The sequence below is a fragment of the Aedes aegypti genome, chromosome 1 (genome assembly GCF_002204515.2).
Source record: "Aedes aegypti strain LVP_AGWG chromosome 1, AaegL5.0 Primary Assembly, whole genome shotgun sequence".
Lineage (NCBI taxonomy): Eukaryota > Metazoa > Arthropoda > Insecta > Diptera > Culicidae > Aedes > Aedes aegypti.
In genome coordinates this window covers 121,758,046-121,785,379 of record NC_035107.1, presented here as the reverse complement: position 1 = coordinate 121,785,379, position 27,334 = coordinate 121,758,046, and the positions used below count along the sequence as shown (strand labels likewise).

The window sequence follows — 27,334 nt, the reverse complement described above, 5'->3', positions numbered from 1 at the left end:
CAAATAGACATTTGCTTAATTTCACCAGTTCTTCTTGACCGCCAGAGACTACCAGCGATACAAAAACAAACATATTGCTAAATAATGTTTAAAAACATTGTAGGTAAATACTTTAAATAATATTGTTTTATCATTTATGGAATCCCCCTGCAAACCAGAGGTAAACGTCACCTTGACGCGAGGCTTGATTTGCATTCAAAAGTCTATCAAAATCACGAAGTGTTGTAAATACGTAGCATCGCAGTGATAAACCAAGAGAACTGAAATTTAGTCAATTTTTTCTATATCCTACTATTTTTAATCATAGCATTTGTAGTCAATATAAAATCATTCACATATTCCTAAGTGATTTTGCCTTCAATAATTAGCACATAGGGCCAAATATGCGTAAAACATGGGTCAAACGGGACAACATCTATTACAAGCCCTTCTACAAGCAAAAGCTAAAAATGACCTTGCTGGGAGTTCTGCTGATGGCCATTGTCTTTTTCGGCTACCAGATCTTTTACATCAGTCAGTTGCAAACGGATTCGTGGACGGGTGCGCTCGTCCGGAAAGAAGCTGCCCCAAATCAGGCTAATAATGATCATCGTGTTAATTCGATAGGGAAGGAGGAGGCAGCCAAAGTCGCAGCAGAACCGATAGATGATGCAGGGAACAACAAGGTGCGGGATGAAGGCGGAGGAAGAGCAGCGACTGGCGGTAATGTCAGCAGCAGTAGCATTACTGGACTTGGCGGTGCTTTCGAAGACAGTCGCTACGTTTATGTTGAAAAAATCGGGAATTACGAAAAGAAGATTTTAAGGTAAGTTTGTTTATAAAGTAATCACGGTGTTTTGAAACATACATATTATCGAATTTATATGAACCTCCAATCTCTGTTCATTAAAACTTTGCCTTGGTTGTTAAGAAATGCTTGCTACATACCTACTAAAAAATCTTTCATCTGCGAAAATTTTCAAAAAGTTAATTTTTGTTTTTGTATACGTGTTTATATTAGAATAATGATTACACTAATTTTGATAAATTTCAACGGCTTAAAAACAACTTGACATGGTTTGGACACGAATAATTATTAATCATCGGATGTATCAAATTGAGCATAATTTCTTCCTGTCCTTATATTAAGTGACCAGCCCATGACAGTATACCGCATTTTATATTCAAAAACTTAACTTTTCAGTTTAGAACTGCTAGTTATTTATACGAACGCTTTGTATTATGCATGACAATTTTCTATAAGTTGGATATACAGTCGACTCTCCACATCTTAATATTGAAGAGACTATGAAGATAGAGATAGATAAAGAAAACTTGACTATTTGTTAAATAACGAATCCCAATGATTCCAATTATTTAGGAGAATCGATAACAATGATAATATTATGAGTTGTAGTATGTTTACTTTGTGTCGGTGGAAATTATGCTCAATGAACGCATGTGTGGAAGGAAGACAAACATATTTTTTTTTATTTACCGCGAGCTTTTCTTGACTATCAACTTTTAGTGAAAATGATTGGAGGTACATGTAAGTTCTATAATACCGTGATAATATAGCATACATAACTAATTTATATTGCAAATATATTTCAGGGGCATACGATTGCGTGATATCGATGCATATTCGGATCGTACCGCCGTAGTATTCCGTTGTTTGAATGGAAACCGCGAAATAAGTTGGAGCAGAATCAACGATGATTATTGCGACTGTCCCGAAGATGGAAGCGACGAACCAGGAACTAATGCTTGCGAGAAAGGTCGTTTCTATTGCCGCTTCCAGAAACGCCATCAAACCGGTCGTGGTGGATACGCATCAGTTCCCAGTTCGTGGGTTAACGATGGCGTTTGCGACTGTTGCGACGGCTCCGATGAGTGGCTTCGAAGCGATCGCAACTGTCGAAACACCTGCAAGGAGAAGTTCTCCCACTAAATTAACAGTGAACTGTTGATATTCCTAATGCCACTCTACTGAATCAAAGCTGGGATTGTATATTTTCGGAATGATACGATGCTTGTTACGTGTGATTGGGGATGAATTATGTACGTATGTTGAGAATAAATTATTCTAGTTTATAGCATTGCCTGTCGTACATCCTATACAAAAAAGATGATGACAATGAGGAGCAACATGGTTAACCTGAGAAAAACAATAAATCTTTAACAAGTTGTGCGGCTCCAGTACATAGATTTTGCAGACTTTTCTCATATCTGACACGTTGTTTTTTTTCTACTAACATACTTCGCCCCTTATTTTATATTTCATCTTTTGATTCAATTTCAAGCTAGTCTTTCAGTTAGATTCAAATGATTCTTTACATTCTGCTCTATTTTATTTTATCAATGATTCTATTCCAAGCTTTGGTATGTTTTTATCTTTAGCAGCTACCTAATCTCAGCTTCAACATTTTTGACCAGAAGGTTCTTTAAGGTGATTATAGAACGAAGCCATACCTCAAATTTTTAAGACCACAAGACTAGATAACCAAACAGCGTTCCGCGTAGAAAATTTATCCCATTGGTGACCACCAGCAAGCAAGTAATTTGATTGATTTTCAACGCAAACTGTTGTCAGATTCTCCAGTCTTGTGCACATGAAAATTCAAAGTTTGGCTTCGTTTTATAATCACCTTAAGGTTTGCTTCTACTCTAGACTTCCACAACACGTATGAATGATGCAAGATCCACAGAAAATGAATCAGTCATACATATAACGGTAGTGAAGTGTTTTGCCTAAGGATATTGGAAAGGAGACGACAAATCCTTGATAAGTTCCGGGAATAGGGGAAGACGGCGCCCGCCGCACAGTGATTCCTCTCCATACAAAACATGGAAAAAAGTCTTGAAATAGATTTTTCATATTCTTATTTATTTATTTATATATTTAGGTTTACATCAACAGACTATGTATAGTTCTAATGATATTAAAAATAAAAACAAAAATACATATTATTTAACAAAACAAACATGACAAAACATTGAATATGAAAAAGTCAAGATCGTAAAACATTTCAAACTTAAAATATGTCTTCAGTTCCTCCGGCCAGCGAAAAAACTAGAAAATTTACGACGAAGCATATTTCGTGTCAGATGGAAATCGAAGATCGACGCCACACGATTAAAAACACGTTGCAGACCATGAACAGCATTGCTCAATCCATAATTGGTGCGACGAAATGGAAGCTTCATCATCGAACTATTCCGCAGTGGACGAGGTTGCACGTTCAGATGCATTTGTTGCAGGATAGCTTCGCAATCGATTCTTCCGTTTAGAGTATAGACGACGGTTAAAGCTCTACAAACGTCTCTTCGAATTCGCAAAGGTTGCAAGTCGATCAGTTGGCAGCGGCTCTCGTAACTCGGAAGGCGTAAAGGATCTCTCCAAGGTAGCCTCCGAAGTGCAAAACGAAGAAATCTCCGTTGAACTGATTCGATTCGCTCGCATTCGTTGTTGTAGTTCGGACTCCAGACCGCAGACCCATATTCCAATGTTGCTCGAACGAGGGAACAGTATAACGCTTTCAGGCAATAGATGTCGGTAAAATTCTTTGCAGTTCTAAAGACGAAGCCAAGCGTTCTTGAAACTTTATCGACAATATAAGCGATATGATTGGAGAATGTCAGTTGCGAATCCAACAGAACACCCAAATCCTTAACGCACTGCACTCGTTCGATTGGCGTATCAAAAATGCTATACTCGAAGATTATCGGCTGTTTCTTCCGTGAAAAAGTGATTACGGAGCACTTTGCTGGATTGACGAATAGTCGATTGAGATCACACCATCCAGCGAAGACGTTTATCTGGTCCTGGAGATAACGGCAATCTTCAATTGATCATATTCGCAGAAAAAAATTTAGGTCGTCTGCGAAAGTCAGTCGACGCCCTTCCACAACAAAGTGTACGTCGTTAAAATACAAAAGGAAAATCAACGGACCCAGATGACTGCCTTGTGGTATGCCTGATGACGCGTAAAAGCAGGGTGATCGATATTCTCCTAAAGCTACCACTAATTGACGATCGGTGAGGTAAGAGCGGAACCATCTCAAAAGGCTACCTCCAACTTCAAGCCTATCGGGTTTGGCGATTGCAATTTCGTGGTTTAGCTTATCGAATGCCGCAGATAGATCGGTGTAAATCACGTCCGTCTGGGTCCGAACATTCATACTCTCAGTGATGTACGACGTAAGGCATAGCAGGTTGGTAGTAGTAGAGCGGCCGATAGTGAATCCATGTTGATCAGCACTTAAATACTGTCTGCAGTGTGCGCTTAGCGAATCCATGACCACCAGCTCGAACAGCTTAGCTACAGCATTCAACGATGTAATCCCACGATAGTTGTTAACGTCACGCTTGCTTCCTTTCTTATACACGGGAAACAATTCGGCTGTTTTCCAGCAAGTCGGAAATGTACCGCTGGTTAGCGAAAGCTGAAATACCTTGACAAGCGGTTCCAACAAGCTGCCGACCATTCTTTTCACAAAAGCAGCTGGAACACCGTCTGGCTCTGGCTTGAACGAAGTTTTGAGCTGTGATGCCGATTTCGAGATCGTTTCTTGAGTAAGGTGTATGCTGCTAAGCGTTTGATTTGCCAAAGGCACATTGTTGGCCGCGGTATTGATGGAATCGACGGAAATTTGTTCGTTTACAAACACACTTGCAAATTTGTTTGAGAACAGATTGCAGATTTCCTCTAGGTTAGACCCAGTAGTGCCGTTGAATGTCATGGATGATGGCAAACCAACTTCCTTCCGCTGTTCGTTCACATAATTCCAGAAGGATTTGGGATGCAATTTTAGTCGGAGTTGTATTTTACTCTGATGACGATGAAAACAGAAACGACTCAAATGCTTGTATTCATAGTTGAGTCTAACGTAGTAGCATTTCGATGACCATGTGCGAAATTTGGTAAACCGTTTGAGCGCTGCTTTCTTCTTCCTCTTCAGCAAAAGAAGATCGTTGGTCATCCACGGAACACGTGAATCGGTCCAAATGACTTTTCAGGGAACGTGCCTCACAATGACATATGCCAGGACGTGAGAGAAGGTTAGTGCTGCATTATTGCCATCCGTTATATCTAGAATGCAATCCCAATCTGTCTCGGACAACAATTCAGCTATACTACGGAAATCAGCTTTGCGAAAGTCATATGCAACAACCGATGGACTAGAGATGAAATCACGAACAACATTGATTTCGATGGCGACTACTAGCGGCGGATGATGAGAAACAATCTTGACCAAAGGTGTAGGGGCCGTCGATATGAAAGGAGCAATATTTCCAATCACGAAACAGAGATCCAGGTAGCGGCCATTTTCGTTCATCACGTGGTTGATCTGAGCCAGAGTAGCAGTACTATAACAATCAAGAAGATTGACAGCACCAACGTGGAGCAAAGTGCGTTGATAATCGGGACACAGAAAACCACTGTGGGTTGGAGTTCATGCGATGTCTGGCAAGTTAAAATCACCAAGAACGATCATTTCGTCACTAGGGGTGGCATATTCCGAGACGACGGCGATTGATTGACAGTGCGTGTTGATGTAATCCATATCACGAGTCCGGTCCGGAGGGATGTATACCACGCATAGATAGAGCTTGCGGTCGCTAAGCTGAATAGCCACCCAAACTTGTTCCACAGAAATCCAGGAATCGTTTTCGATTAGACTTGCTTTAAGCCGGGTATGGACTCCCACAAGCACCTCCAACCGTTTTGCGGCTGTTATTCGTATTTCTATCGCAGCGGAATACCTCGTATCCTTCTCCAAAAATGTAGCTCGAAACTGTTCGAGAATCAAGCCACGTTTCGGTCAAGACTATGACATCATAGCCGTGGTCCAAAAAGGCTAAATAATAGTCGTCTATCAGACCGTTCATTCCTCCAACATTTTGATAGTAAATTATGACGTCGGATGCAGTTTGTTGAGCAGCGGCAGCACTGGAAACGGGATTACTATCAGGTGCGGAAGCATTGGATTGCGGATGGTACTTGCCGACATTCGGACTTCGGAAGACCCCGTCACCCACCTCAAGCACAGGACCGGGACGGCTGCAGGTCGCTGGCTGGAGAGGCTCGACTGTGTTGGGAGGATCAGAGGCTTCCTTAGTGCCGACGGTGATTTTGCGTCCTGGTGATGAAGTATCTCCATTAGAGGAAAGCAGTTGAACGGAACGGTGAAGCGACTGTTGCGTGGAAGAAGTAACTCCATTCCATGGAAAAGAGCGTTCAGGTTGGCTGGAAAACGAAAAGCTATCAGGCGATGCAGAATTCTTTATTTGATCATACTTGCCGATATTAGGAGTTCGGAAGACCCCGTTTCCCACACTAAGCACAGGACCGGGACGACTGCAGGTCGCTGGCAGGAATGGCTCGACTGTGTTGGGAGGATCAGGGGTTTCCTCAGAGATTTCGGCAAGTGTGCGTCCCGGTGATGAAATGGAGAAAGGTAACGTTGGAGTTGAACGATGTGGAACGCAATGACTGCAAACCAAAATGCTTTTAGGCGGCGTAAACGTTGTTAGCTGAATATACTTGCCGGTTGCTGGGGTCTGGAAGACCCCGTCTCCTTCCCCAAACACAGGACCGGGACGACTGCAGGCCGCTGGCAGGAAATGCTCGACTGTGTTGGGAGGATATGGGGCTTCCTCGAGGCTGGCGGTAATTGTGCGTCCCGTGGATGAACTGGTTGGAAACGTTGCGACTCGAAGCAAAGGTGATGTATTTGAAGGCTGACTGGAAACCAAAATGCTTTCAGGCGATGCAAAATTCATTTTATGTTTGTACTTGCCATTACTGGGAGTTTGGAAGACCCCTTCTCCAGACTCACACGCAGGACCGGCACGGCTGATGGTCGCTGGCAGGAGGGGCTCGACTGCGGTGAGTAGGATAGGGGCTTCCTCAGGGCAGGTGGCAAGATTGCGTTCCGGTGACAGAAAATTAGAGATGTATCGAGACTGGCCTAGAGATGATCGAGTGTTAGTAATCTCTCTCCCAGCTAGCACATTGGTTCTACTCCTGTTGTAGGAGTTGAGTACTGCGAAGGTCCGGGCTTCTTTACTCTGATTGATTAGATTGTTCATATTTTGGATCTATTTATCATCATTGTATGATTACCCCCCTATTAGGTGATTTCTTAACATATCGGAATTTTATGTTATCAACATGTGATTTGGCTTCGTCAAGCTATACGGCACTTGAGCCCTGCTAGTAAATGGTTCGAAAATGGAATCCTTCAGTATCGTTATATTAGTATATTATGAAATGTTTTTTCAAACAAGTATGCCTTTTGATTGACACCCAAACAGAAGTATTCATTACACTCATTAATATATTACCGTACTCATAATTGTCACATTTAATCAGGTTAGTCAAACGACAGAAAACATATGTTGCGCAAGATGAGTCTATGATTTACCGAAACTTGATCGAAAAATCTTCAATTTAAGACTAGTGTCATACGTGTGCGAGTGTGTGTTCATATTTGGAAAAAGACTATTCAATTATCATATAAAAATACAACAATATTTTGGGAATTAATAGCGCAACTCAGTTTTTCGACTATTTTTCGCTCTCGCATCACTGTGCGCCGGGGTAAGACGGACCACCTTCAGTTTGGCATGAAAATGGCGATTTTCTTAAAAGTTCACCAAGCACTTTCCATAAACACAAGATTTTTGACATTCCGAACCATTTAGGGTGATATGTATTTATATTAAAGTTTTCCTAACAAATATCAAAAACAAAGTTTCTGCTCGTCGATATTGAATTTGAACTAAATTTAACAGATGCTCACTTAAGCATTTCGGAAGGGATTTTTTGTAAAAACATAACTAATTACGGCGTCCATGCATCAACATAAATGTGAAATATGCTTCGGTGAAGTGAAATATGAATTGTAAATATTTAGCTTTGAAATGAGGCCATAGTTGTGAAAATTTTGCAAGCGGGGTAAAACCGACCACTGTTGATGGGGTAAGACCGCCACCCCTAATTTATACAAAAAAATGTCTTTAATTTTAAAAGTTGTTTTTATATCCTGTAAATAAAGAATAAAATAATATGTTAATCAGTCTACAGTTCGGGAAGTCTCTTCTTCATGAGGCAGCCCGTATTTATAGCTCAAAAATCCCGTAGGTACTATCAAGTTAAAGGTACCAGAGTCATGAGGAATATCACTTGAGATAGGTAGACATGACAGTTGTAACTACGTTTTACATTACTGTTCAAGTAAAATGAAATCTATTTTGTTATAAATACAAGCCAAACCCACATATTTTTCCAAAATATGGGTGTCTCAAGGTAAAAATAAGTATATATCTATTTTTTTTCAATAATTTAACCCTAAAAATGATTCAGTATACCCGTTAATCAATGTAGAATTCATAGAACATTATACTTTTTAGAATCATAGGGAAGTGATATATTTTTTCGCAAAATTGTGTACGACAATTGTGGTGGTCGCTTTTACCCCGTGGGTGGGCGGTTTTACCCCGTCGCTAATAATAATCGTGATAAGACATTACTTTTAAAAGTATCAAAAAATAAATATTTTTTTACAAATACGACACCAGTGATATTTTTTGATCATGCCTAAGGCTTCAAAAAACGACATGCTGCGTCGAAAAAGGATTTATTAAATCTTGATTTTGACATATGAATTAAATTGCTTAGGCGGGCGGTCTTACCCCGCCTTCCCCTACAACTTGCAGACTCACCATCTGTTCATTCATTTTAAGGCGGTAAAGAGTAATAAGTTGTGGCAGATAATGATAGAACACAAACCGAAATCAAGTGTGCGGGTTGCGGATAAAATTTCGACCTCCTTCGTAATCTTAGATGAATGAAGCAAAGAGATGCGCTTTCGAACCTTTTGTTCAACATTGCTCTCGAAGTAGCTATTAGGAGAACAGGCGTTCAAAGAAGCGGTACCATCGTGACACGGTCGCATATGCTCCTAGGTTTAACGGACACGGAGACGGAATTCAACTCAATTTTGGGTTGTTTCAACGCAATTCCGTAGTTGAGCCCAATAACTCAATTTTGGCTAAATTTCCAAGGTCCCCACTAGGTAGTTTGGCTTTAATTCCATAAGAAATATATACTCAATTTTGGGTTGATTTAACGCAAAATTGAGTTCTCTCCACCCAAACATAAGAAAAGTTGCATTTACCCAAATTTGGCTTATTGGGCCAAAGTACCCCCATTGGGTAGATGCAGCTCTCTCTATTTTTTGACAACATTCATGTGGGAAAAAGAGAAAACCGAGAGATTTTGGGTTGAAACTATAATCGATATACTTAATTTTGGGTAAAGTAAACTCAAAAAATAGGTAAAAATATTTCTCCGTGGACGATATCGATTTGATCGGAATTAATCGTCGAGCCGTAGAAGATTCGTGCCTTTTAAAAGGGAGACAGCGATGATTGGACTTACCGTCAACATCAGCAAAACAATGTGCATGATCGCCGGTAGACATTTCATTCATTTATTTAGTTAACATCTACACAGATAACACGGAATCAACAATTTCACGCCACAATACTCGGTTCGTGGCCGCATCTCTCCATCCTCACTTGAACCATTTGATAAAAAATGCCTTAAGCAAGATGCATACTTAGGATGAGATCCTAAATACTCTGGAGGGGGCTTGAACTATTCTAGGGGTAGCAGACCTCCCTAGAAACCTCTCCCCACCCCGTATTTACGCCAATGCGTCTACTTCGGATGCTTGCTGACGGCCGACAACAACGTTAGTAGTGAAAAACAATGGCGCATCATCTGTGGAAGTCGTGCCTACTATGGGCTTCAGAAGAAACTGCGGTCAAGAAAGAATCACGCCCGCATCAAATGCACGATGTACAAAACGCTCATTAGACCGGTAGTCCTCTACAGTACTTACTTACATTTTTACTTTTTTACTACGTCCTTCAAGACATGACATGCGTCACAATGTTACGCCAACTAACTCGATCCATGGCTGCTAACCTCCAGTTTCTCGATCGCCCCACACTTCCAAGATCCTACTCCACTTGGTCAAACCACCTAGCTTGTTGCGCTCCTCTTCGTCTTGTACCGGCCGGATTCAAGGTGAACACCATTTTTGCGAGATTGTTGTCCGGCATTCTCACAACGTGACCCGCCCATCATACCCTTCCAGCTTTGGCGACTTTCTGGATACTGGGTTCACCGTAGAGCTGCGCAAGCTCGTGGTTCACTATTCTCCTCCATACGCCGTTCTCACATACTCCGACAAAGATCGTCCTAAGCACACGTCGTTCAAAAACTCCTAGCACTTTCAGATCCCCTTCGAGCATTGTCCACGTCTCATGCCCGTAGAGTACTAACGGTCTTATCAGCGTCTTGTACATGGTACACTTAGTACGGAAGTGAAGTTTACCAGACCGCAAGGTCTTGTGGAGTCCGTAGTAAGCACGACTTCCTACAATGATACGTCTTCGAATTTCTCTGCTGCAGTTGTTATCCGACGTTATCAATGATCCGAGGTAGACAAATTCCCCAGACAACCAAAATGTACGTATAACGCAATCACCTGGAGGCTTTGTTTGTGCAACATTTCACTTATAAGATGTCGCGAAAAGGCCTTCTACGGAGGCGATATGAGTGCATACATTATGTGATGAATAATAACATACATTGCGAGTGTATAAATTTTCTACCGAACTAACCTGTGATCTTATCCGACTTAACTTGTGATAACAAATGTTGATTTGACAGCTGCTACGGAGTGATCCGATTTTGTTTGTACGAGTGTACGAGACGAAACAAAATGTACAAGTAGAACTCAGAAAAGAAGTGTTTTATGCGAGGAAGGTCATCAATCTGACGAGTTTATCCACGGTGTTTTGCGGGTTTGATGTAATTAGTATGAATAAACGAGTTGTAACGTGAACTTTCATGCAATTTCTGGTTGTCTGGGTCGTCCACCACCTCGAACTCATCCCCGTCGATCATCACGCGTCTGCCAATGCGAGCTCTATCGCGCTCGGTTCCTCCAGCTAGCAGATATTTCGGCTTCGACGCATTTACCTTTAATCCAACCCGGTCTGCTTCACGCTTCAGCCTGGTATACTGTTCAGAAACCACCTGGAACGTCCTTCCGACAGTCTCCACGTCGTCAGCAAAACATATGAATTGGCTGGATTTATTGAAGATCGTGCCCCGCATGTTGAAGCCCGTCCGTTTCATAACACCTTCTAGTGCAATATTGAACAGGAGGCAGGAAAGACCATCGCCTTGTCGAAGTCCTTTGCATGTTTCCAACGGGTCCGATAATGCACCCGATATCTTCACACAGCACTGTACAATATCCATCGTTGCGTTGATAGTCATTTTCCCGGAAAAACCATTCTCGTCCATAATCTTCCATAGCTTCTCGCGGTCGATGGTATCATAGGCCGCTTGGAAATCGATGAATAGGTGGTGCGTAGGGACTTGATATTCGCGACACTTTTGTCTTCGCTTATGTCTGGACAAACATTTCAAAAGGGCACATCGACATTGGTAAACATTGGCTTTGCAAGACGCTGTTGAGCCCAATTCAACTCGATTACGCTCACCAATACTACTATCAGGAAGAGCTAACGCCAATCTTTCTGATAGTGGTGTTAGTTTGCGTGGGCGGGCTAAGAAGGGCTCAACAGCAACGTTTCTAAAAAAAGGCTCAAGACCTCTTGGGCCCTTTTCAAATGTTTGTCCAGATGTTTGTATCGTTCCACGTTTTGACGGGTGCCTTGCTACAGCATAATCGTTCGCTCTGCATTCTTCTCGTCCCATTCTCTTTTTACAATCTTTTTGTCGAAAAATTATGTTACTTTCTCTGCATGATGTTTCGGATTTACTGCGGAAAATTTGTTTGCACGTGCAAAAAGAGAATCGGTGAATTGAAATATTTTTAAATATAATGCATTATAAAGTAGGGAACAATCTCACCAAAATACAGTTCAATCTGCATTAATTCAATCAAAATGTTCTTCATTGCTCTTAAGGCTTTCAATATTCGCTTTTCCCGCATTCACTATACAACACTTGCACCCATATTCCGACACGATTCATTTTGATTTGCAGATTTTCTGGTTTCGGGTACAAGAGCTCAAAAAACTACGTTTGATCTAAAACACGACAAAATTCACTTATTATAAAAAAGAATCTCAGCTTTACTCGTATCATCCTTTTTGATTCCACACCATCCGATTTGTTGTTTTCCCAGCCGTATTAAAATCATACGCAGAGCCGAAAAAATGTGACATACCTTAGAAGCACGATCAAAACATCGCATATGTATCGGTCCATGATCGGCAATGTTTCACAAATTGTAACAAGTTTGATAAATAGCAAGAGCGAAGGAGTTTCGAGTGAAATGTGGGACATTGTGCGGGACAAATGATCAAAATACAAGACTGTCCCGCGAAAAGCGGGACGTCTGGTCACTTTATATAAGCTGAAACATTCAAACATGTAATAGATAAACAACTTTCCTGTATTGAAAATGTTCCAACGAAAAAATTTGATTTGAACATTTTAAAAGCAGGGTCCAAACCAGTTCAACGGAGTATCTCAAATGCATTGGCTCTTGCGGGAGAGCTCAACCATTGAGATTTGAGTATGAGACAACCAATAACGAATAAATGGACGGCGAATGTTGTTTCTATCTGCGAACAAAGGATATCTTTCAAATTCTAATCACTCAAACACTCACACATTAGATTCAAACGTGAAAACCTCTCATTTTTGCTTCAATTTTACATTCATTATTTCCATAGCAAACATGAATTTTTACCATTCATCCTAAACAGCAAAACTTTTTTGTTTTTGATTGTTTATTTTTTCCGACAGTTAAAAATCTATGATCTCTGTTTCCGAGTAAAATTTTCCTTATGACTGATTGCCGAAAAAGCAGTTATTATTTAGTGCATAGTAATGATGTACTAATCATTTTTTTTTTGTTCTGAAAAATACAGCATTGCTGCCATCCATTCCTAAATATCAATCCAAATTGAATACTTTTGTGTCGATTTTGTTTTATCACTTAGACTATTCTGAAATAATTGTAGTAGTATGTCGTCATGACCGTAGTATCCGAAAAAACTCGGATACTTACGCCTTCCCTAGCCTAGCCAGCTAAACTTAAACGTTACGCGATCGAAAGAAAGTCACAAAAATATATTATAATTTTTCGTATGATCCTGATTTGCGAACTACAATTTCAAAATAATAATTATTATTCATCTAAAATAAAGACTATCATCAAGGAAATATAATTATTCTGTGTTCCATCTGTTTTTTTCCACGCAATAAATTTTATGCAAAATATAATGGCATGATTGGTTTTGCTAATATAGGCTTAAACTGTACAATTTTCACCTATATATCACATACAATCATAATGCGGCGGCGTTTCACAAAAACAACGAAATGAGAAACGATTCTGTTGAACAGAAGAAGAAAAAAGAGCCCAATTAGTTGCATTATTGCACAGAACGCATTACAATAATCTGGTTCGATATTTAACTCAAATATATCGATCCTTAGCATCGAATAGAGTCTGAAATGTGATTCATGAAGGATGACAATTAAAACGGAAGTGTTCCACTTACCTTTATAAAGCATTCATCACTGGTTTTGCGAAAACTTATCGCAAGAGAAACTGTAAATTCGCTGGCTGAATTGGTGATTAGTTATACGTCACGCGATTACTTGGTACCACTTTCATCGTCTTCATCGTCTTCGACGGCAGCAGCTAATTTCTCGTCATCCACATCTGGATCGGTATCGGTAATCATTTGCTCTACACCAGAGGTAACCGTTTCACCGGATTCTGTTGGATGTAATTCTGATTGCGATTGTAGTTGCTGCTGTTGGAGTTGGACAGTATCTTCCAACGCGGTAGATAAGTTAGTTGCGGTTAGTTGCTGTTGTTGCTGTTGCAAGTGTTGTTGTGCGAAAACGTTGATCTGGTATTGCCGGAAACGATTGAGTACTTCGAAGTGGGTGAACAGATTTGTTGAGTTGGCTTCACTTGGATACAAGTGTCGATCGAAACAAGCACCCAGGCGTTTGAGCAAATCCGTGAAAGCTTTCTCCTCCTTGCGTATCCAAGGACGGTGATCGTCCTGGATCTGATATGGCGTAACATGCACGTGAACGTTGATACCTAACCGACAGAGCGTCTCTAGGAGACTTCGCGAGGTAATCCAAGTGTTCTTGCCGCCGCCATGGCCACCATCCAGCCAGTACATGTCTTTTATTCGGGAAACCAATCGCATCATTGTGCTATCGTCAGGGGTAAGGGTCTTATAGTAATGAAACTCGTAGATGAATTGATTGAGAACGACACATCCTTTGCTGAAACCCATTAATGCGAGGTTTGCTTTGTCTAGATTGAGACTCTCACGCCACCAGAGCAAATCGTTAATATCTGTATTGCTAGCCCCGGAACCCGTTACCGACGATGAAGCTGAATTTGCTGTATTGTTTTGAATGTCCGACTGAAAAAAGGTAATTTTTAATTATAACTCTCTACTTCTACTATAATTATTAAACTTTACCTGTAGAACATCAACGTCCATTTCTTGACTTCCTTCTAAACCTGTTTCACATAAGGAAGAATTCGTAGCCGCTATAAGCTTATGCAATAGATCAGGTTCCAGAACTGGTTTCGTCAACTTTTTCGTTAAATTGATTAGCAATCTGTTGATGTACATAGAAAAAAACATATTACATATTTATTTTAATGCATTTACAACAAGATACTAACTCCTCCAAATGTTGCAAAGAGAAGTGCATCGGAGTGTGATCGGGAATGCCAGCGTTGTTGCCCCGTACAAAGTTGTCGAAGCAACTGAACGTACTGTACTCCATGCGCATGGGACGCACCACAACGATATGGGCCCGCGGAAATGAATCCCTCAGAAGCAAGGCCGTGTTCTCCAGGTTCCATTTGATGTAGTTTTTATTGTCTCTGTTGGTTTCCATCTTTTCCGGGATGTCCTGGAATGAATCAATATTGATATCAATGAATATCTAGGGTCTGGGTCATTTGGCATAAAGCCATTTGGCATAAGGTCATTTGGCATAACGCCATTTGGCATAAAGGACATTTGGCATAACAGCCATTTGGCATAACGGTCATTTGGCATAATTTTGAACAATGTGAAAATAAAGGGTCATTTGGCATAACGGACATTTGGCATAATATCAAGCCATGTGTAAAGTAGGAATCAATTGGCATAATATCAAACCATATGTGAAGTAAAGGTCATTTGGCATATCGGACATTTGTTATAATATCAAATTATCTGAAAAGTAAGGGTTATTTGGTATAATAATGCAAAAACTCCTTTTTTCACATAGCACTGTTGTAATATTACGCAAGAGAATAAGTCATGTTAAAAAGAAGGGCAAATTCCTACATAAAAAATAACACGTCGAATCACTATAGCAATAACCCTAAAAAGAATACCTTATGTTTAAAAGAAGGGTAAATCTCTAGATAAATATCATGACTAAACAGGATAACAGAAGATGAACTAGGGTGTCAATCAGTGACGCAATATTTCATAATTTCAAATTAAAAATTGAAAACAAGGTCATGACTTTGAAAAACAGAAGAAAAAATGCAGCAACATTGCTGCTACAATTATCTTTTAAATAACATTTCGTTTTTTTCAACGAACCCGATCAACCAGTGCACACTGGTCCAGGAAGCTAATTTGGGCGGACATGCGGTTTTCGTCTCGATTTATTGATTTTAGAGCCATAGTTGCTTCTGATAATATGTTCAGAATTTTAGATTCCGGGTCATTTGGTCGAATGCCGTTCTGCCGAAATTGAAAACAAAAGTAAACTATTGTTAGCATGGATTAATAATGAATTTCAAAGAACATATTCAGCTTGCTCATGAAGAAGGTTACACCATCATAGATATACGCATAATTAGCTTTTTAGTAGTAGTTCATGAAACAGTTCGTGCTGAAAGAAGAACATCCTAAATGTAAGCAGTTATTCACTTCTCTGCTAGCGGTGACAGCCACCTGCAGATGTTTGTAGTTAGCTTTTGAAAGTAACATAAAAGGTTTTGGATCGGGTTTCTTTGATCCCTCGAATCGTACTATGTATGGTTCTAGCAACCACAAGTCTTGGTTTCTTTGATTTAAGTGTTTCCCGAGTCGTTTATTGCTATACGCAAGCAACGGTACAAAGTTCAGTTCACATGTTGCAATCTTAAACTTGGAGAAGAATGACATCTCACCCAAGTTGAGGTACAAAAAAAATGATTTGAATAAGACGTAAGAAAATCTGGGGTAATCTGCACCCTTGAGGCAAAACAACCCCACGGTGCCTTTTATGATTATTTGTAAAAAATTTGGAAAAAGATTCGTCAGGGGCGGATAGGAGTGATCATGTGATGACATTTGATTTTACAAATCCAACTTCCAGAAAAATGTCTAAATTTTTCTGAAATAGTTATAGAATCCCCGAAAAGTCGTTTTACTCCTGGGGTGCATATTACCCCTGATACCCTTATTATAAGCTTTAATATGAATAACTATGAGAAATACTTCACTCTTGAAAGAACAGCCTATGATCTAAAGAAGGAAAAATCTCTTATGAAAATTAAGGCAAGTGTAATGCATATAATAGTTTTATCAGTACAACTACAAAGAACTTCCGATGATTTAAAGAAGGTAAAATTCCCAATTAAAATATAAGCTGAACTATTGTCAATAGTAATGAAACCAATATAACTAGAAAGAATAGCCTATGTGCAAAAGAAGGAAAAAATCTGATGAAATCAATAAAACACATCTTTGGTAATCCAGAGGCGAATTAACCGTCACCTCAGAGTCTTGGCGCGATGTTAGGAGTTCACAACTTCGTCCTGAATTAACGGGTCGATTTTATCATTCTCTCAGAGCTCTTATAGAGTGACAAAAAATTACGTCCCGTCACATCATAAAAAATCAACAAATTAATTAGTTTATCAGTTATTGGGCCACACTTATGAAACCTACACATCAGAAGAGTTGTAATTTGATTTTACGATGATCACAAGAGTGAAGTAGAGGCCAACTTCTTTATTTTAACGAATCGTGAGTTGGTATGTTCAGCAAAGTTGTAGCAAATGATCAGAGTTGCTCAATATCGATCATAACAGCGTATGGCTGATTTACATAAACTATTGTCTGTTTCATTCGCAACAAAACGCGCTGCCAACTTTCGAACAGACTGAAAAAATCGTCGCCAGCAAACCAATCAAAGGAGGTGATTTGCCTTTGTGTTGGCTAGACTGGTGAAACGTCAAATTCACAGCGGTTGCTTGGCTGGCGACGATTTTGGCGACGGTTTCACCGGCGACGATTACAAATCGTCGCGTCCAATAGGGTGCAAAATTTACAATATTAATATCAGTTGCGAGCTATCAATATCACTTTGATTTGGCAACCAACAGCAGTGATGCGAGTATCATCGTACCTGCCATGCGATTTACGAATGCAAAAATGGTAACTTTGACAAAGAAGCCTTTCAGCTGTCGTCGCTCTTGAGTGTTTTATTTTTTAGATTTTTTGGCCTACTATGTTCTACAAAGTTTTAATACTTATCATTTCCTACAACTTTGCCATAGTTGTATTTCTTATGGTTTTAATGTTATTTTATTGTTTATAGTTTGTGTGCCTTGTATCTACAGAGAATACATAAATTATTATAAAATAGATTCAGCTGTTACTAAAATAAAACAGTAATAAAATGCTAAAATCTTTAATTTAAGTATGTACAGAAAATATATTGGAATTATGCCAAATGTCCGTTATGCCAAATGACCCTCATCTTTCACTTAGTTAAAAATTATGCCAAATGTCCGTTATGCCAAATGACCGTTATGCCAAATGCCCTTTATGCCAAATGGCGTTATGCCAAATGACCTTATGCCAAATGGCTTTATGCCAAATGGCCCGCTCCCGAATATCTAAACCCTGGCGGATCATAGACCCATCTCACCTGGACATCTCCACCGAAGTAGACAACTGCCGAGCAATCATCTTTGGAGCGCAACAATGGCGGACAATAGATGATATGGTTCGTTCTGTTCTGGTATCCTTTAATGCCATTTATCCGCACTGGGCCACCTTTGGGCAGCTGTGAAGTTTGCGACTGCGTCGATGCTGGTTGTTGTTGTGGCTGAGGCTGAACTTGGGGTTGCGTTGATAGCTGGAGGATCGACGTGCCTCCCAAGGTTGTTCCTCCTCCACCCGCTATGCCACCTCCTGTGTTCGTTCCTCCACTAGCTAAGGTACCGCCAGCTGCAGTTCCCACTGTTCCGGCTGTTGTTGCATCGTTACACCGCAATGCATGCATTGCATAGGGAAAAATGCCTTGAAAGTTCAGTTCAGCTCAGTAGTGTCCTGCAATACGACAGATAGAAATGTGAGGTTCGTTTTAGTGTCACTACCAGAATTACATTTAATCTGAAAAACCGGCCTAAGGCTGAGAGTCTCGTTGGTGAATGAGCAAAGATAACCTTACAATTCGTAGTTGCTACTCCGTGAATGGGAATGTGCACAAATCGAGAGCTCAAAATTTAAGAGTCTAAAATGACGCCGGCCACGTCCTTACGGTCATCGGGGAAGGGAAGGAATGTTAGCTAGACAACTATTGTTACTAGAGTCAAAAAATGTTCTGCATCTTTACAGTTGTCATGGAAAGGATATTGGGTTAGTGGGAAATGGTTAGGATCTGGGAGTCACCTATAATTGGTAATGCGATCCATCATTTTATCACGTCTAACCGGATTCACGGTATTACTCGATAAATGCACTGTACGACGCAAAGTGACGCTCGACCCCGCAAAAGGAAGCGACGCGATCAAAAGATCAAACACTACTAACGATCTGCGTCAATGCTCCATTTCAGTACGCGAATTAAAGAATTTAAATTATAGAGAGTTGTGGATTTTTTCCTAGAATAACCTAAGACATTAAGTGAAAATTGTTGACATTAACCCTTTCCTTCCCATGGTAGCACAGGTGATCCACCATTTTGCGTATGTCGTACATAAACTGTACAAGTTAGATCATATCCATGTTTTCACCACATGTTAACATATATTTCAAGAAATAATGTACAAAGTTTCATCAAAAATAATCACTTGGATTTTTATTTAAAGCACAATAATCGAAGTAAAGTCATTAAACAAAAATAAAAACAAGCTCAATTGTATTATTTTTCTAAGATTCAGTTGAGTTTTTAGAATATTTTTTACACAAAACAATTGATTTTGTGGAAAAGTAGGTGGATTACTGGTGATCCATTGGGAATAAAACGACAATTTCGTCAATTCTGTTCTAACCTCTCTTTTCGAAAACAAAACTTTCATTATGTCTTGGAAAATAATTTTAAGTTGGAAAGAAAATTGTAAGACGCTGAGGACGATCAATAAACCAACATACTCAGCAACAGCTATAAGCAAGGTATGACGGAGTAGAACATTAGCCCGTTGAATACCGTTCTGTGCAAATATCAATTATCATTCAGTTCATTTAAATGCACTAAGTGTGATGTTTGCTTTTGTCTCAAAAAAGGCAAAAAAGTCTCCCCAGCTTCTTTATTTTCCTCCAGAATTAACGAGCGGTGTGCTGAACATATTGTTCAAATAGAATGTATGAGTAAAAACAACGAAATGGGAAAAAATGGATGCCTCTTTCTTACCCTAGTTGCAGCCATCTTCCCAATGGATCACAGGTGATCCATCACAAAAAATATATTTTTCAGTTCTATTCATATTTTCGAGTAAAACTTTACATATTTTGTTCTGGTGATTTTTCCAGATATCATATTTTCTATTTTTAAACTACGAAAAACCTCGTGGGAAAAAAGGGTTAACTGAAATTTTTTACGAAACACTGCCGTAGATGTAATGTAATATAAGGTTCCAAATTTGATCACTATTTGCACCCCAAAAACTGTGAAAGTTCCCTCATACATTCAGATCTCCTATAAGACACATGGTTGGGTTATCTGCGTTATAGTAGACCATTGGCTATAGTTCTTAATCTACTGAACAACTTTGCTGAAGACGCCCTATTTTTAATTGAGTAGTGTTTGATTCTTCGACCTTGTCGCTTGCTCCTGCGGGGAGGGCGATAAGGGCAGGATCAAAGACAAAATAAAGACCTCTATGTCCCATGCAGTTGCCCATCATTTTATGGCACATTAAGTAATAGAGCAAAATCTAGAATGCCGTTAAAAGTGTACTGCGATCTGTCAAACTTGGGTACCTTTTGCAGTACCAAGGGAACAAATGCAGTGCAAGAAGTGGTACCCAATCTAAGCCCGAGTGGGACGGACCTGGCAGGATCAAACATGTCGCGAGTCGGTAGTACAGCTTGAGCTTGAGCTTGATATCATGATCGGCTAATATTAGCCGCCCGTGGATGCTACTCCAGTATCGCCAGATCAGCTGCACTTACACAAGGAACCAACCGAATGACTGCTTGGGACTAACAGGCATCCTCAGTGCTCCCCTGACCGTTATTATCAGAAAAAATCTCCATCAAATCTGAGCTCACCAGTCGTTTTCTTTAGCTATGCTGCATGTCTTGGCAACATTTTAAAAAAATCGTAGGGCCCGTTTTGAAGTTACGCCCTTTTGGTTGTATAAATCTACAAATGGACTTATCCACGGTCTTCTTTTATTGTCGACTTTCTTTTTCTTTTCCGCTGTAAATGCGGGCCATGTTTACATAAAATGACATCCGGACCAACATCCAGTGAATGAATGTTCACCGGATGAACATTGAGTAGATGCATATGCAGCGATATTGTTCATTTTTTGTAAACACGGCCCGCAGTAAAGATTTTCTTCCCGGTGGAAGTTGCGGCGTGACGTCATCGTAGATTAGTTCATGTAATGAAAATCTAAAATATTTGAATGGAATTTTATTGGTCGTGATTATCAGAAGTTTGGTTCGACGTAGGTGTTTTTAGTTATTTGTAAACTCTGGGCTGCGTTTTGAATGAGAATATTGTCGAAATTTTGAGTTACACCCTTTTTTAAGTGTAACTATTAAAATTACTAATTTTAAATAGATTAATTAGGCATTCTAATACCGGTAAGCATGTTCAAATGTTTTCAATGAAATATTGCAATTACATGCCGTTAAAGTCTATGACAATTGATCGATTTTCATCATCGATCAAGGCATTACGGAGCTAATTTTGTACTGTTATCAATAGTCACAAAATATTGTTGTAACCCAACAAGCTGCCTCCGGCTATTCTGGCTAACTTTGTACTACCCCATAACTTAAACCTCAATTACTGAGTAATGCAGTATTGGCCAAATTATGGCACTCAAGACCACTGTCAATACTTTAGTCACAGACAAACAGACGTAACACATCTATCGTTTTCATCACACAGCTGAATAGTGCCCAATTCTAATATTTGTTATTTGGCCGACGGGCTACTCATGGCGCTGACATCGCTTTTGTTCGAGTTTCACGTTTGCTCACTACCGCCACCTAATTGATGTATTTTTAGCAAGGGCGTATGTGTTCTTGTGAATATCTTTTAATTTGATAATTGTTCTAACTGTTACGTCTGTAAGATTTTATTTTTCACTAGTGGTCCCGGCAAACTTCGTCTTGCCATCAAGTAGGCTGTTGGAAAATGTCAAAAAATCCCCCATATAAAATTACCCCTTAGTCTTCTCCCATCCTCCCGATTATTCCGGAGACTTTCCCGAACTTTTGCCTCATACGAACACGTCGTATCCCTTGTGGAGTGCAACAGTGAAAAACTTGCGTTAATCCGTTGACCCGTTCTCAAGGCATTTCGTGACATACAAACACCATTCCATTTTTATTTATATAGATTAAAATATAGTGTTTTTTCACTGTGAATGGTTTCGATATCATATCCTCAAAAACAAGTTATTTGAATTTCAGTGTTACCCCGTCTATGGAGTGAGATTGTGTAGTTTTTCATCCACTTGTAGTACTGTAGTCGATAAATATTTTTCTATAATTGTTCATAAGTTGTTGATATATTATCAAAGTACATACACACCAAATGTGAAGTTTATTGGAGTTAAACTGCGATAAACTTTTTTGACCCATTCTCATCCCTAACGACGATAGGTGACAAAAACAAATAGGGTAATTTGCCCATTATTGCGGTATTCCCTATTATTGCGGTATAAGAATTGAACCCTCATTATAAATCGAAAACTCTATTATCTATGGATATTATTGATTATGATGAAAGCTTATAGTATTCCCAAGCTGTACCAGATGAATGCTTTAAAAATTAAACGATTTTGATCGTTGGAAGAACAGTTTTAAATGATGCATCAAGAAAAGTAAATATTTTTAACCAGTCTCTCTATCTACGGGCGGGTTTTCATAAGCTTAAATTTGTAAGTTTAGAACCAAAACAATTATATGTAGTGGGTATATCAGTTCAGTATGGATGTATTTACATGATAGATATTGAATTTTGAATAAAAGTTCTATATTTTTGAGAAAAAGCATATACCGTAATAATAGGACAATGAAAATAGCACACACCACAAAATGAGTGAAAATAGCTTTTTGCCTATTATTGCGGTATCTGTTAATCATTCGAAAATTCGATATTTTAATTTTCATTTTAAATTGCTGGATACATTAATTATATTATTAGGATACTAATTTGGGACATGTTATTCATACAAAACAAAAGGTTTATGTTTATTTTTACCCTGTTATTCCTCTTATTTACAAATATTTTGCAAATAAACACAATGTTTTACCAAAAAATCACGTAAACTGACTGAAAATCGTAACACATGCCAAAAATACGTTGAAAAACTAAGATATAAGATGATCGCAAGGAAGCAATCCTTTAAAATTGTGTTGCTAGTGGAAACTATTTTTAAAAGCATCAATATTGTAGGTTATACTTAAGTCAACAAATTCATTTCTTATATAGCGACTAGTGGTCTCAGATGGAAGAATCTTGTCTATTCACTTTAAAATTGTCCACCTACGACGAAAGAGGAGACGAGACCGGCAGAAAATCATTCGATTCTGTTGATTTGTTTTCGAATCGTGACATAAAGTAATGAATTAGTTTTCCTCATATATGTGTCCAAAGTCACACAAACTGACAGTACCGTGCAGTGTCATTAACATGGAGGGAGCATAATTTCAATGCTCGAACATTGTGTGGTATTGAATGTATATTGAATGTAATAAAATCTATGATTTTTAGTATACCACAATAATAGGACGGCACTACCGTAATAATAGGACAAAATACCACAATAATAGGACAGAGGAAAAGCTTCAGATTTATGTCAAAAAAATGTATATATGATTCCAAAAATTACTTTTCTACTTCACTATACTCCAGATAAAGGATAGTTTTAACACTTAACATTGCAAAATACTATAATATTTAGATTTTGGACACTGCAATACGATTTAAATTTCAACACCGTGCTTAAGTCCTCCATAATAAATTAGGCCCTGGTAGTGGTATGCTTTCAAATTCTTTTTAACAAAATGATAACGGATGTTCAATACTTTGCATTTTTTTTTTTTCATTTTGTATCGCTGCTTTTTACTTCGTTAATTTCATTTTATTCCCATAATCGAAAACTGAAGTCCGAAAGTATTCTCTGACGTCAACTTACGCTTCGATATACAACATGAATTGCATGTTAAATAATCTGTATCGTGAGTTCAATGCTTCACCAAACTATCCAGAATATTGTTGAATGAAAACTAATTTGGTTACATAATGCAATTGGCTCCGTAATGTCTTATAGCACTTGAGCATATGGAAAATCAGTTAATTGTAGAGGAATGTAAGAGCAATGTGTCATTGAAAAAAAATTAACATGCTTGACGTTATTATAATGCCTAATTAATATATTGAAAATTAGTATCTTTAATGATTACACCTCCAAAAGGGCGTAACTCCATATTTTGTTGATCTTCTCATTCAAAACTCCACCTAGAAGTTACAAATAACTAAAAACACCAAATTTAAACTAAGTTTTGGTTGTTTAGTACTTCTGATAATCACGACCAATAAAAATCCATTTAAATATCGCAGATTTTCGATTGAATTTGTAGACTTATGCAATCAAAAGGGCGTAACTTCAAAACGGGCCCTACGATATTTTTAAAAATTTAGCCCAGACATGCAGCTTAGCTATTGAAAACGACTGGTGACCACAGATTTGATGGAGATTTTTTTTTCTGATAATAACGGTCAGGGGAGCACCGTGAGTAGGCTTGAATTTACCTAAATTCAAGTGGCTCTTCTGACTGCAGTAGTTCAAAAACGTGAATCTCATCAAGTGACATAGGAAACCTGCATGAATTTAAAAACAACAAAATATTTTATTGCGAGCCGATGCAAGGCGTGGAACGTGTCACAATTTATCATACAAGTTGAAAATGACGTCGAATTGACAACTGTTGCATTGAGTACATTGTAATAAGAACAACAATATTTCTGAGCTAAATACATTCCGTATAATGGTATCTTCAACTTTCTAAAAGAATACCACCTTGTAAAACTTTTTTCTAAATGAGTTATGACGAAAGGTCCCACTTACACCGGATCCTCACTTGCCCGGGGTACCTTATGAAACTCTTTAGTGATCTTATTCATGAAGCATGTAGAATAGCACCCAAACTTTTATGTAGGATAAAGTTTGGTTTAAATTTCGATTGAATATATTTTTAACATTCTCGCAGTCTCCATTCAAAGTCTTCGTTTCTTCTATATAGCAAAATACACTACTTTACTAAATCATCAAAATATAGCTTTTGAGCATCATAAATTTTGTTGGTAAGGATTTCTTAACACATCAAAATATAAATCTGTGGTAAATTAATTAAATAAATCACCATACAAGCTGGTAGGCTTGCATGCAAGTTGACTGAAATCGTTAAATAATGCATCTTCAACCGAGATTTCGATAAAAGTTAGAAAATTTAGGTATATTCAACGATTGTTATTAACAATTGCAAAAACACGTTGTTAAAAATCATTTTCTTTAGCAAGGTGATGAACCACTGCTTTGATTTTGACAATATTTTCATTACAGGTTTAAGCGAAGTACGAACTTTGAAACTAAAGCACTCAAGTAAAATTGCCCCTAATTACCAAAGTAAATTTGACAGCTATTCCAGTAGGAGCGAAATGTCACTTTTACTCACGGAATAATTGAGCGGAACATTTTTCCGTCCGCAAAAGTGACAGCTTCATTTGATTTACATTGCAGGCGTTAGCGATGTACAAAATATCGGCTCCACTTACCTGCAGCGTACAGCTCAAGGAACTTCGGTAGCAGAATCATTCCTTGGCCGTTTCTTGTCCTATCCTTTTACAAACCACTTATGAACAGCGTACCACCCATTAAGTACAGAAAATTTTAATGAGGGTTGCTTGATTCATCTCAATTCTGTAAAATCTTCAGTCGTGAAAGGTTGCACAAATATTCAGTTAAATTAATGGAAATATCACTCTGAGTAAGACTAAAACTAGACAAAACACTGTAAGTTATATAAAAGTACATTGAAAAAATCGTACATGTATTTTAAATTGAATAATTAACAAAACAATATTACCCTAAAGTTCTGTAGGCAAGGAAAGGCAGTGTTTTCATTACCTCAAAAATGCCGAATAATGGTCAAAGAAAAATTAAAAAAAAGAAATAATATGCCCAAAATATGGGCCCCACCGGTCGAGGATCTTTTCGGGTTGGAAATTTTCTCGACTTCCCAGGGCATAGAGTATCTTCGTACCTGCCACACGATATACACATGCAAAAATGGTCATTGGCATAGTAAGCTCTCAGTTAATAACTGTGGAAGTGCTCATAAGAACACTAAGCTGAGAAGCAGGCTCTGTCCCAGTGGGGACGTAACGCCAGAAAGAAGAAGAAGAATGCCCAAAATATGACAATAGGCAAATATTATGCGCCACCGTCATAGAGGTCGCTGGGGAAGAACGAGAGAAATGTCACTGAAAATGTTTGTTTACGTTCAAAATTCAATTTTTAAACCCAAAAATTAGGTCATAATCAATCGATTATGGAAATATTTTTCATTGGCTCAATCATTGTGTATCATTATTCTTGCGATACGCAAAATTTCACAACAAATTTAACCACTAACAAAGAATCCGGATGTTTATGACCTATGTTGCCAAATATCAATTTTCCAATTTTACCCTACTAATCGTACATGAGCACTGACCGGATCTATACATTTTCGAAGGAAAAAAAGTTTATTATGTTTTTCAATCATCTCTGATCGTATACAAAACTAACTATTCCGAGAAAAAGGGTAAATTGTGTGGGCCTTCCTATGCTGCACACGGTACGATCTCAACCCAACCTCTTTTTGGCCAGTTCTCCTATTAGGCACCAGATGTCGGAGTGATCGTTTAGCTTTGCAAATATTTGCCTATTGTCATCAAAAATGATCCTCTTTAGCACAAATCGAACTGGCGCAAGTTTGTGTATTTTAGAAAAATGCTATAAATAAGTATATTTTTTATTCTAGGATTGAGCGCCATGACGTTTTGGACATGGATTTGTTTCTGGGGCACCGTAAGCAAGTTGTCAGAAATCGATAAATAATACATTTTCAGCAGTCAATATCTTAAAAACCAGACGTGCTATGCCCTATGACATTTTTAAAAACGACAAAATATCAGCGAACTCAAGGTAAGTAAATAGCGGTATTTTGGTACTTGGGCCAAAAATTTCTTCCGCTGTGAGATCGTATTGATATTTTTTACTGGAAATGTCATAGTAGGGTGCAGAGTTACATGGGCACTTCCATAATTCACTTTGGCATGGGTTTTTTTTTCGGCCGAATTTTCTGAAAATTTGCAATAAAAAGCACTTTAATACAACACATATTGTGGCTAAATATGGGCTCAGTAGCTTTCAATAAACCCTACTGCCGAAATGAATCAAAAGTGGCAAGAATTGGATCGGTTTTCAAATCATTAAACATTCAATGTCATTTTATTCGTCGTTATATTGTCGAACGATGATGATGTAATGCAACCACACTCAGCCAAACGTATAACTAAAATATCTGTTTCCGCCCGGGATCGAACCGGGGGCCTTCCGCGTGTTAGGCGGATGTGATAACCACTACACCACGGAAACTGAGATGCTTGTAAGTTTCTCGAAACACTTCACATGACATATACAGATTCAAAATAATCACATGATAAGAAATTAAGATGAGCGCATCGTTGTATTTAATAACGATTATTATTATTGAATAATATTAATTTCAAATAAG

At 38.6% G+C, this 27,334-nt stretch overlaps 2 protein-coding genes and 1 non-coding gene across 8 annotated transcripts in view; 1 reads left to right on the top strand and 2 right to left on the bottom strand.

Annotated features, from left to right (window-relative positions):
- The first annotated feature begins 186 nt into the window (after positions 1-186).
- LOC5567723 lies at positions 187-2,078 on the top strand. Of its 3 annotated transcripts, none has more exons than XM_021846614.1 (3): positions 187-540; positions 607-805; positions 1,594-2,078. In XM_021846614.1, exons 1-3 carry the CDS (start codon positions 384-386, stop codon positions 1,928-1,930), a joined length of 693 nt encoding a protein of 230 aa, XP_021702306.1. In that variant the 5' UTR covers positions 187-383; the 3' UTR covers positions 1,931-2,078. The 3 variants fall into 3 exon arrangements, with proteins under 3 accessions (XP_021702306.1, XP_001657629.2, XP_001657630.2); XM_001657579.2 differs by having other exon boundaries at positions 188-513; XM_001657580.2 differs by having other exon boundaries at positions 188-805.
- Positions 2,079-12,714: 10,636 nt separating this feature from the next.
- Positions 12,715-27,334, bottom strand: part of LOC5567724 (UPF0565 protein C2orf69 homolog) — a 106,134-nt gene continuing 91,514 nt past the window's right edge. For 2 of the 4 annotated variants that reach the window (XR_002500814.1, XR_002500815.1), the window contains exons 3-7: positions 18,012-18,415; positions 14,770-15,002; positions 14,561-14,702; positions 13,610-14,500; positions 12,715-13,440 (exon numbers count right to left, since the gene is read on the bottom strand). Coding sequence is in view for 1 of the 4 variants with exons in the window: in XM_021846572.1 (XP_021702264.1) it covers positions 13,706-14,500; positions 14,561-14,702; positions 14,770-15,002; positions 18,012-18,368 (1,527 nt within the window). In the remaining 3 variants the exon portion in view is untranslated. Of the gene's footprint in view, positions 13,441-13,609; positions 14,501-14,560; positions 14,703-14,769; positions 15,003-18,011; positions 18,416-27,334 lie in introns of those variants that run through there. The other 2 variants (XR_002500816.1, XM_021846572.1) reach the window with 2 other exon arrangements.
- Positions 27,123-27,195, bottom strand: Trnav-aac. The gene has a single exon. It is a non-coding gene; the product is annotated as a tRNA-Val (tRNA).